This window comes from Charadrius vociferus, unplaced genomic scaffold (genome assembly GCF_000708025.1).
Source record: "Charadrius vociferus isolate BGI_N301 unplaced genomic scaffold, ASM70802v2 scaffold196, whole genome shotgun sequence".
In the NCBI taxonomy this organism is placed as follows: domain Eukaryota; kingdom Metazoa; phylum Chordata; class Aves; order Charadriiformes; family Charadriidae; genus Charadrius; species Charadrius vociferus.
In genome coordinates this window covers 1,704,329-1,716,789 of record NW_009648953.1, presented here as the reverse complement: position 1 = coordinate 1,716,789, position 12,461 = coordinate 1,704,329, and the positions used below count along the sequence as shown (strand labels likewise).

Genomic DNA, 12,461 nt, shown 5'->3' with positions numbered 1-12,461 from the left:
AAAGAGACCTCATTCAGCCTCCCCACTGAGCTATCACACTTGGCTACCAGCCAAGAAAAGATCTAAAAAAGCCCTTCAGTGAACAGATGAGGAAGGTCCTGGAGGTAAAAGAGGTCACAACCCATGACCCACTCCAGGCACTGTTTTCTGAGGACACTTGCCTGGAAGTGCCATCTCTACAGTCTGTTCAGGCAGTGTGGTGGAGAGATGCAGAGAGGTCTCCCAAGACAGCTCAGGGACAAACTTGGCTGGACACAACACAGCAGTACAACACAGTCGGTCAGACCTGCCTCTCCTCTGGGCTCCCAACTCCCAGCACGGTGCTGGAGATACACCACTTCCAGCACCCAACCTCGTATTTCTACGCCACACCGCAGCAGCTTGCACCAAGCTAGCACAGGGATCTCCAACACAGCAGTGCCTTGGCTTTCTCCTTCCCCTTCACGCTGTCCCATTCTGCTAAGGTAACCACTGTGCAAGCAAGACAGGAGAAGACCAGAGCAAACTCAGGGGTATCCTCAAGTACAACACCCCGAGCCACCAAAGCACTGCTGTACGCCCAGATGGACTGACCTTGCTCTCCTTACTGGCTATCACAAGGTCACTGTGCTTTCAGTTTTTGACTGGTGTGCCAAAAAAGCTGGAAGTGGACCTGTCATTTATAGCACCTTTTCTCAGATGGCTCTCACATGTCTTTATAAACTTTAGTAAACGAGTGTATAAACTAGAGTTATCTACACATAAATCATTCTGTCCACCATGAAAGTAGAGCCATCTCTGGGATGATACACAGCAGCTGCTGTAAAATCAGACCACAGCTCTAGACCACAGATTAGGGCAATAAAACATGCTGCATGAGGCAACTAAAATGGTTGGAGGAAGGAAGGGGGACGTGGTGGAGAGCATTTCATAGTTATAATTACCTGAGTATAAATTTGGCTGAAGAGGGTAGTGTGTTCAATGCTTGCATATCTGCAAATCAAAGCAGTCTTCCACCACCTGTCAAAACAACCTGACTGCACCATTTCTCCATGTTTTGGCCTTCTAAAGCCCTTTCTGAAAATTGCAAAGCACCTTGATAAGAGCAAAGCTGATGTGCTGAGCACGAGCAATAACCTAATCAAATTTCTCAGCAACTGACTTGATAACTAACCGTGAGCCTGTAGCTGCTGTGTCCCCTCCCTTCCTCTCCTTTGCATGACAACCAAACACAGCATCTATATATTCCCAGTTCTAAAATAGCTTCTGCTCCCATAACTTGAAACCCGTTCGCATAGATCTTACATTCTAGGCTCAAAGCAGTTAATTACAGTCACCAAGGGGACTGAAGTGCTGCATGCTTTTCCTTATTCTGGGATGGGCTACTTGAGCAGTGCATTGCCGTCCCCTCAAATTATTAACTGATTATAACAGGAAATCTTTTGAAGGATGGGGCTGCACAGATTAGATCTATGGCTTTCCTGGTATCAAGGACAGCAGATGAATAGTTACCCTTCTCTTCCTCTTCTCCTTGACCATATAACCATATATGCATCATCTAAAGCTAAATCTGTGTCATGGTTTAACCCCAGCCAGCAAATACAACCACGCAGCCGCTCACTTGCCTCCCCTCCCAGCTTTCCCAAGAAGGGTGGGGAGAAGAGGGAGAAAAGGAGGGGAAAGGGACAAGAAAAAAGAACCTCAGGGGTTAAGTTAAAGACAGTTTAATATAACAATAACGGGAAAGGATAATAATAATGGTAAAAGACTATACAAGACACAAGTCACTCTCACCACCTGGTAAATTAGTGAATTAGCACTGTCCTGAGCAGTGATCATGAGTATCTCCCCACTCCTCCCTGGCTAACCCCATTTATAAACTGAGCATGACTTCTATGGTCCAGAATATTCCATCGGCCATTCTATCATTCTGTCTATGTTCCTCCTCAGCTTCTATGGGAAGCTGAAAAAAGTCCTTGAAAAACCTAAGCATCACCTGGCAACAACTAAAACAATATGCATTATTGACATTCCTTTCATACCAAATCTGAAAACATAGCAACCACTAGAAAAAAAATTAACTCTATCCCAGCTGAAACCAGGACAACCTGAAAACTAGTAAAGTATGGGGAAGTAATTTGAAAGGTACTTCCAACCAGTATATGACATGGGACAGCATGGTTTGCGATGAGGCCACTAGTTTGGCTTGAGGCACCACACAGACTGTGTACAGTGCTGACCTGTAAAAACCATTAATTTAATTTGAGTGCCATCTCTCTATACCAAGTTTTAACTTCTTTGCCACGAGTGTCCCTAGCTCCACAACCTCTCCTAGACACCGCAAAAGCTGAAATTATTAGCAAAATATTCCTGTTAGAGAACCAAGAGAGTCAAGCTTTACGTGTTTAAATTGGATTATTATTGAAATACTACTAATAGTGAGTGACAGCTCAGGCAGACGATATACAACATAGGATCCATTTAGTTCTCTAGCTTGGCTCAGGAGCACGCTCTCATGCAAGTCTCTTGCACTGGTTCACACTGCAGTCTCCAAGTGTGCAGCAACGGCTCCTTTAACCAGAACTAAACAAGAAGATCGGTCCAACTGGTGAGGGGAATTTGGTATACAGGGTCAGACTCAAGCTAACCCCAAATAAACTCCTGAGGTGTGCACAGTGTGCACCCAGCCATCCTCACTACCAGCTGTGCTAGATGGCGAATCTGTGTCTACGGAGCACGCTACTTCTTAACGCAGACATAGCTATATACATGGTCTCCCTGTATGAAATGTCTGTAAGCAATCGGCCAGTTAATCATAGAATAGTTTAGGGTTGGAAGAGACCTTTAAAGGTCATCTAGTCCAACCCCTCTGCAATGAGCAGGGATGACTACTTGCCATCAGCTTTCTATGCACTTACATGAAAAAGTTTACAAATTCATACACCCATCTACACACAGATATTAATGACATCGCTTACCTATCATATCAGATACCTCTCCCAGCAATTTCTTTTTGGTTTCTTAGGCTGGCAGTTTTCAGGAACTGGTGAGGAGATGAACCACGTTTTCCTTGGGGCTGCATAATAGGGGTTTCTATGTGCAACTCTGCCACCAGTATGAACCAGTAAACTGCACAACTCCAGGCCAAGTTGCACCTTCCCTTCACATCTTTGCACGCCTTAAGGAAGTCAGTTGAACTACCCGGACACAAGGGCATAATTAGGTCTGCCGTACTGCAATGAAACAAGTAAACACGCTCCAGCTGGAGTGCTGTAGAGCTAATAACCTAAGCATATAACCCAAGCTCTGTAAGTTAGAACACAACACATCAACGGTTTCATTGTATTGAGTTAACTCACACTAGAGGTATGAAGCACGGACTGAGAAAAAGCTCTGTGGATCAGGTTGCGCAGTCCTAACCTCCGCTGCTGTCATCAATCTGAAGCCTCAGAGCAAAAGCAATCTCAGACACAGAACCACCATGCTCAGAACCTTGTCATGCAAGACGAAAAAAGACATTTTCTGTGTACACAAATCCTGGCTTTTATGTTTGCACAACCAGAAGGAGGGAAACGGTAGCTTTTGAATGGGCACGCTTCTGCATAGTCGAGAATTTTCTATTACCAGCAAAGCAGAAAATTATACAACTCTTTTCTTGTTCTGTAAGTGCAACACAGAGCATGGAATGCATAAAAAGTATGAAACTCCCAAAATTGCATAGTTAGGGATTTCAGCATACAAATCCAGCAGCTAAAATCCTTCAAGACAGCCATGCCTGGTGCCTTTTTATTCCTGTTAGCCTCATGATCCATTATAAAATCGTTCACGAAAAGAAAAGGACCCTCAGTCTGAATTCTCATAACTAACAACTTGTGCAGAGAGTGTAAGGTGGAAGAATGGCTGCTACATGGTCTGCTAGACGTACAAAATATTGTCAGTGGTTATCAAGGAAACATAAATGCCCTTGGTAAGCACAGATAGTGAAGGAGAAGTAATTTGAACACGGTATAAGAGAATTAGATACTGGGATTTTTTTATTTTTTTTTAAGCATATACATATATTCTGCTGCTGAAGAAAAAAAATGAAGTATGAACATTTAAAGCAAAACTTTGCAGTTTATTATTTGTAAGAACAGTTTAAGTCCTTACAAAGATCAGTAAATAAAACTGACCACAAAACCAATGTGAGTATCTGGACAAAAGGGAAAAAAAAAATAAATGTGTAGTTTCAGTCTGGCTACAGATGGCTTATTTCAATAATGTAAAATATTTTGTAAAGGTTAAGCTTTCACTATGACACAAAGTTTCTCAGCCATCTCTTCAAGTTGCTGTAAAGTGACATTATTTAACAGTTTCAAAAAAACTCAAACAATCAATATGAGTTGATTTTGACTTTTGGCTGAATATCTTAATAAAATGTTAATACATGCACACATACCTGAAACAAACAGGGGTCATGCAGGTGCCGCAGTGGCATGACGACACTTATGTTGCCTTGCTCCCTGCATGAAGCTCCACACCAGCACATCGTACTCACGTGTTTTGCTGAGAAGTCATCAACCTCCTGAAGCACCTTCTCCTGGCACTCTGGGTTGGTGGCTAGCAAGTACGTGGCGAAGGACAGTGTGCTAGTGGTGGTCTCGTACCCAGCGATCAGGAACAGGAAAGCTTGGCCTGCTATCTCATCCTCCGTTAACGTCTTCGGAACCTCTTCAGATGGGGCCCTGCCAGCAACAGGCGCCTCGTTCTGTCTGGAAGCAGCAGATGGACTGATCACATCAAAAGACCCAGCTGCCAGGGAGTCAGCCGAGTCACGGGAGTCAAGCATCCACTGGAGAAAATCTCTGCGCCTCTGCAGAATACAGGATGAGAAGAAGCGTGAAGAATGGGTTACAGAGTGATGCCTTTACCCATGGGGGATGTTTTCTATCTATATTGCCCACTTGGCTCCCACAGAATGGCCACTGGCCTTTTACCAAATGAGGAGACTTCTATAAATTAGCTGGAAATGCCATCACGAAGAGCCAGTCACTGTTTTCTACCCAACGGGATGAGACAGATCTGCCCCCAATACATAACAGGTATGTACAGAACTGTTATATAACATAACTTGCATGACATTTTGTCCACAGAGGTTTTTTAATGGCCAGCACCATACAGAGCTTCTTTTACCCTCAGGCTGAGTTCTTGGCACTTGCTGGAAGCAAGGGGATTGACATAGTCAATGCACGGTTCCATATGCATTGAGGTGGAGGTGGCACAACTCATGCTTGGAGGAGTTGGCCCATCTGCTTGGAGGCACCATCCTTATTTGTTCACATGGTCCAAAGCATAAAATCCCCATCTAGGTTTAGGGTTGCAGCTACAATAATTTCTATGCCAGCTTAACAAGACAAGACTAGAAACTGATCTCAGTAAGCTCCTGCATCTTTTGATGAGAAAGTACAGTTACGACCATCGCATTTTTTTTAAAATATATTTGCAGAAGCACATTACAACCATAATCATTCCTCTACCCTAAAACCGGTTTGGGTGGTTTGTCTTTCCAAAACACTCACTGAATAGTTCTACTGTTATGAAAACTGCTTTCTTTCACACTAGTTTCTGTCAGAAAAACTCTAATAAACAGACCTATGGACAAGAGTCAGTTGACTCCAAACCAGTCTGGACAGCAAGCTTGATTAGGCTTTGAAATATAACCCAAAAGGTTTGAATTGACTTTTGGGAGTGGGCATAATAGAATTGTGCTGAACCTAAGCCATAAGGCTATGTGATTGATTTTCAATTCCTCAAATACCAACAGAATACATGATAGCTCAAGGACTCAGAAGTGACTGTAGTGCCAGAACATGACAACTTGTGCGGTGGGATGGACAAAAGAAGGGACCAAGTCTTTCTTCAAAAGAAAAAAAAATGCTGTATAGCTGCATTTATCTGTTAAAAAAGAGATCATTTGAATGATTTCTTGGATCTGATGATGGAGAGTTAAAGTAGAAAAAGGAAAAGGGAGAGGAAAGGGTAGGCAAACAAGATAAGATGTCAGAGGACTTAATCATATATTTTTTTTCACACAACATGGGAAAAGAGAGCAGTGAGACAACAAAAGAGAAGAAATACTTAGCGTCTTGCGCTCAGCTCTGCTGCCAACAAACTTTTCTGACCAAGCCACAGGCAGAGAGGAAAGGTTATTTTGAGGTTTGAGTAATACAAGGGATTTGCACACTGCCTCTTTAGCAGCTCCTTCCCTCCACCCCACAGAACCGTTTCATTTTGCACGTGTACATTATCCACCTTGTACCCCCACAACCATAGTGCATCCTGCACCCGGGTGCACCGAATGCTCCAGGTAGTAGCCAGTGCTGGTCACCACACACTGAAGGACTCTACAAATTGGCCAGTCAAACTGCATCACCTCTAAGGCACAGAATACGTGCTTATTGCCCAAGTGAAGGAACACAAAGCCACATTATACACATTGTGCTCAGCAAATGAGCTCCAGCTCTGAAAATACTTCCTTGTGCCTAGACTTAGGCACAATTTCCATAGTCAAATTGGCCATGCTTTCTTGGTTTCTCATTTCTAATGCAGCAAGCCAAAAGCTGCAACTTCCCTGCCACCGTCATTCTCCTCCAGCATGATATGTACCTCTGCTCTTTTAAGTTCCTCTAGACTGGAGGAAAGAAGACTTCAGGCACACTTCAGCTGTGCATAGCTAAAAATCTCATTTAATTTTTCCAGGAAGGGCCTTATTCACGTTCTGGGAGTTCATGTATTGCACAAATGAGTGTCCAAGTCTTTGGCATAGCCTATGCTTCAGGGATTTTCCTGGTACATATATTTTGGTTAGGTCATTTTTTAAATAAAAAAGACACAACCAATAGTCCAGTTCCAGTGTGTTCATCAGTGTGTGGATAAACTCGTCCAGTACAGTAATGAACTGCACCTGTACAGATAGTCCCTTTCATCCATAAGACTAGTCATTATCACCTAAGCTACCTTTATAACATAAAAAAGTATAATGACATTCATATTCAGTGGAATTGTAACACTGTACCATAATATAGTTCAAATGGTATAACATTTGGTAAGGTTCTGCATTCATCCTTCTCTAGCTGTGAATTTTCTTGTAAACAAACCCATTGCTCTCTGAGGGTTTGCAGTCCCCAGTCGTGAGCGGTTAGCTGAATCTGGTCTTGTATTTAGACAATACACTCTCTGGAGACCCTATAAGATGTTTCTCCAGCCTTAGACAAAATCGGGTCGCAGCCTTACACAAAGCATCTGCTTATTGCTATGATAGTAAAGTAATAATCATAATGACTAGTGAATAAAATTTCATTCATGAGAATTTTTGCTGAAAGCAAACTTAATGAATGCTAGCACAAGTGAATATTCCCAAGAACGTGCTCTGAAATGCCTCCGTGGCCATTTTGAGGAGCTCTTTTTATTACTCACATAATACATTTGGTTAGGAATTTAAAAGCTTGTCTTGTTACAGAATCTGTTTATAAGGTCACCCTATTGAGAAACAACTATCTGTGCCATGTAATTTGTTCACAGGTGAGCAGAGGTTGCTAAAAGCAAGGGCTTCATAAACAGTCCTTAGAAAACCGACATTCATTTGTGAAAACTACTTGAATAATAGTGGGGAGAAAAAGCATAAAATCAGAAAAAAGCACGTTTTTTTCAGGATAATTCTACACAGTGGAAGGAGCTATATTTTAGTGAAGCTTCTCTTCCTTATGCTTCATTCTACTTCACTTTAGGCATCAGTATAGAACGCAACATAAAAAATCGTCATCAACCCAAGCGAGAGAAAAGATTTCCAGGGTTATAACCAGTCATAATGAAACATATTTTTCTTCCGCACCATCAGGATGGAAAAATCACTCTGACACAAAAACCTAACAACAGCAATAGAGGCAAACACTAGCATAAAACCAAATATAATTAGATTGTTAAGTGCTGGAAATGAGAAAAAGGTATCTCATGAAAATTCACGGGGTTTTTCTTCACTTAGGTTGACAGCAGAAAAAAAAAAAAAAAAAAAGGTCGTTTTTTCAGTTTGACAACAGACCAGGTACTGACAGTGTAACTGCGCAAAACCATTCTCTGGTCATCACATACAGCTGCTGGCTTCCTTTTTCCATCAGGGACATTTGTTTGATTTTCCTCACAAAAAGCAGAAGCCCATAATAGCCTCTATCCTGTCCTCTGACACTTGCATAGTTATGTTACAATGGCCTCAGAAACAAGTTCCCGCTTCAAAAGAACGGCGTGCCAATGTGGCGGACTCTTGTTTTGCCCCCGTACAACACAGAGCCTATCATTAAGCCAATGAAAATGGAATGGAAAGCTACTATTTGAAAAAAATCTAATTTGAATGCAGTATGGGACAGGGCGCATGTCTAACTTGGTGGTGACACAGACATCCCCTTTGAAATATATAATAAGACAAGCCCCGCTTTCAGCTTCCCCAAGATAGACACCTTGCAATATATTTCCTGACACCAGTGTTCTGGGCCGTATCATTTCTCTCATTAGTCTCCTTAAACATCACCTGGCCATGCAGAGAAATCATTCTGCACAGAACCGTAACGAGCTATGTGCTACACACTGGAAGAATAGACGTGTGCTATACTGGGGAAGGCCAATCCGGCAGCATCTATCACCCCTCCTCAAATCACGGCTTTTAAGTTTTGCAACTGTCAGAAGAAGAGAGATGTACCGCTCACATGCGTGATGTATCGTGACTCTTCTCACAGGAGGCAGGGGTCTTGGGGGGAGGGGGATGTCTCCAGCTCTTTCCATCCTAAACAGGGAAGTATATTTTCACGTCTACGATTGACATACTGGCTGACCTTTTGGCAAATTCACCGCTGCTTTGGGGATCCAGGGGACCCTTGGGTTATGTTTTCAGTAAAGAGATGGAGCCATGCAACTTCTCTGCAAGGTGAAGTCAAAAATTACTTAAAGAAAACTACCAAATGTCTATCAGTTGGAATTTTTGTTCTTAATGCTGTGATTTCTGTTGTGTTTTCTGCAAACTATACTCAATTTTTGCACCACTCTGACAGTTCAATTCCCCATTTGGAGTCCAGAGCAGCCCAGAACTACAAAAAGCAACTTAAGATGAAGCAAGGAACCGAACTAGAAGACATAATTGGTTGGTATGCTGTAAAGCACTTGCTGTGGTGCAAAAGTCATACAAATGTGATGCTGCTAATATAATACCACTCACAATAAACTGTGCAAACCCTCCTAGCCTTTCTCAAATGCTCTGATGGCAGCTCACAAAAGCAGAAGCTAAGCTTCAGAATCCTTATCTAACAGGTAGAAAGCTCACGTCTCATATTATTTCCATTTCCTACAAACTGGTACAAACACTGCTATATTAATTTATATCCAGGTCACTTTTTGTAAGTTTGATTTAGCAACCATCTTTTTAGGTTAGACGAACCCATGTCACCCTGAAGTTATCAGTAAAGCACTGTGGTAGCTACCCAGATCCTTTCAAAAAAGAAGCACAAAATGCAGTCCCAACAGAACTACCATTTTGCCAAACTGCTTTGAAAGGATAAAATTCAACCTCTCCCTAACACTTGAAGGTTTCATTTGGTTTCTCAGTGAAAACACAAAAAAGCCAGTCTCTCTGCCAACACATCTAGTCCCAAAATATTTCCGAGAGATCGTCCTTTTCTCTTGCGCTTGAACCCAGAAGCTGGAATTAACTGGGAGGCCAGAGCTGACAGCCCTCAAATTTGCACGTCTGAAGGTTGAAGGCATGGTGCTCTCACCAGTGATGCTCAGCTCTGGAAGGACCTGGAGTCTGTTGAACTGAGAGTACGGCCGTTGTTCGAGAGTGGCTGGGAGGCTTTCAGTCTGGCAGAAAAAAAAAAACCTCTTTTGTTTGCATTTGTAAGCATCAGCTGCTGAAACCACTGTAATGTTTTTATTGTAAATGGGCTGAATGTCTGAGGGCAGGCACATCTTACAAAGCAATATAACTTGCATTAAAAACTTGACTAAACTTAAAGCCAAAAATAAATAAATAAATAAATAAATCACTGAGTGCCCACTTGGAAAGTGAAGCAGCCTTTTACCAGCCTGGTCTGATCTTAACATTTGTAATGAAACCCCAGACTGAGATTTTGTATGACTTTGGGCTTGTTCTGATATTTTCATATGTTATCATCACTAAACTCCTGTGCAAGTTTCTGGCAGTAGTTCACAGCAATGAGGCAGCACTCTGAATATTCAATGACACCACACTTGATGTCAGAAGCCACAGCAATGCCTTCGCTTTTTATTTGAAAGAAAAAAGAAGTGTCCCTACAATAATGTTGCAACATCGCTACATGAAATGCTGAGCAGGCCCAGAAGGAGCAGGTGCATCAGGAAACAGGTGAAAGCACCCGAGCGTGGAAAGTATCAAACATGGTCACAAAACATATCTTCTATATGTGACCAATGTTCTTTTAAAAAATAAAAATAATAATAAAAAAAAAAAACGAAAAGTAAGTGTAAATTCAAGCATGACATGGATTTTATTGGCTGAGTTTGCCACTAAATCTTCAGAGTGGCCGATATGAATTACTGGTTAAAGCACTGACCTCCACAGAAGCTGGGATGCTTAAAGCTGCAGTCCTTTTCTTGCCTTTAAAACACAGTTATAACTGGCGCAGCTTCTCCATCTGTGAAATCGGTACAACACACATCAAATCTTATAAAACCCCATGAGCAAAAGCTAATGATGATCTCAGAAAACCCTTTAAGACCTAGGATGAAAACAGATTTACACAGACTCAAAGAGTTTAAGGCAAAAGCACCATCACATGGGGGAAAGAGGCCTGGAAGGAACTCAGCAGTTATCTACTCCATCCCCTTGCCATGAGGCAGCATCAGCCAAACCAGCACTGACAGCTGTTTGTCTAACCGGTTCTTAAAAACCCAGCCAAACTCCAGCATCCCATAGCCTCCCCAGGCACTGCACCCCAGCACTGAACCATTTTCGTCACTGGAGAGGTTTCCCCTCCTCCAGTGAGTCACTGCAGATATTGCAGATCATTAGATTGCACCTAGCTACACCCATAAAGTCTGCGGCTCCACAACCTGTACTTATACGTATATGTGTCTCTCTCTATATATATATATTACTTCAGTAGGTCTTCAAAAAAGACCTGATAACAGAAAAATCATACTGCTGAAAAATACAAAATTTCACGTGGCAGTGCCTCCATTCATGAGGTGAGAGAGAAGAGTGCTCAGGTACTGCTGGTTTCTTCCTCAAAAATTTTGTACCTTTCTGACCTTCAAAAGGCAAAGTTAAAGTAAGAGTGTTAGTAATCTACAGAGGCATAGGCAAGCCTGATTCGACCTGATAATAAAGCTGGGGGGAATTCTTAAAAACAAGATTGTGTTAGGGATCCATCTCCCTCCAGCTTAAACTGCTGCAAGAAGCAGGAGAAGGCCCACATCTTGAAAGACATCAGCTTCCTTCTAGAGATGTTCCCACACAGTCCAGGGATGAAAATAAATCAGAATTTCAGGTCTTTAAGTGAATGGAGAGAGAGCAAAGAACTGTTTCTAGTTGAGACAAGCTTAACAGCTCTTTATGGCTCTTGTGGAAGGAGGCTGTTTTTAATCTTAAGTGTGTAGACCTGTTGGCTCTGAGCTGCAAGATCCTAGCTGGAAGCCCAGCTTGGCTGAAGTGACATGCAGGATAAAGAGATACTACTGTTACGGGAGACAGAAAATAAGGCACACACCTATTTGATTGTTTCATTAATTACATGGGTCCATAGAGAAACCTATGGCTTGCCTAGAGAGTTGGAAACCCTTCCAGTAGTTCTTCAGTGTAAAACCAAGGGATTGCCCACAGCCTGGTCCATTTACATCCCTCATGAACTGACCGCTGTCTCTGACTCTGGGGAGTTTCCTTCCAATACCAGGCTGAGCAGAATGAGTTGGGTGTCTCAGAGATGCACTAAGTTTCTCCATGAAATTCAGTCTGACGGCTAACAAGTGTTGTACACTTTGTGGCGGCTGGTTGGCACCTCTGCTGTGCTGTGCTGGCAGCCTCAGCCCAGAGTGCAGCACAACCGTGTAGCCACCAGAGCTCCCTCCATCGCACGCACACATGGGGAAGGCTCAGAAAACAGCCCAAAATGCAATGGCTAGAGAATCTCATCCAGCTTTCCCAACCCCTACATCATGGTGAGCAAGAGATGCTGGTAGCAAATAGCAGTGGACTGCAAGCTCCTTATTCTCTATTTGCAAAACATTTAGGATAAGGACACTCCGATAATGACTCCTGGCATTATCAGAGTAGAAACAATAAATATTGGATTTGTACACGCGGTAGCTGAGCTTCTCCTGCCCCACACGTGTTTTGCTGCTTGGAGGTGGAGGAGTGAAGTTACCAGATTACACAGCAGGCGAATACAGCAAGAGAAGAAAACTGGGGGCTGGGAAGAACAGCC

At 42.7% G+C, this 12,461-nt stretch overlaps 1 protein-coding gene across 1 annotated transcript in view; it reads right to left on the bottom strand.

Moving 5' to 3' along the window:
* TBXAS1 (thromboxane A synthase 1 (platelet)) overlaps positions 1-12,461 on the bottom strand; it is a 230,284-nt gene that overhangs the window by 62,372 nt on the left and 155,451 nt on the right. Inside the window, exon 9 of the mRNA XM_009887407.1 lies at positions 4,517-4,831. Within this exon, the coding sequence (XP_009885709.1) occupies positions 4,517-4,831 (315 nt within the window). The remainder of the gene's footprint in view (positions 1-4,516; positions 4,832-12,461) is intronic.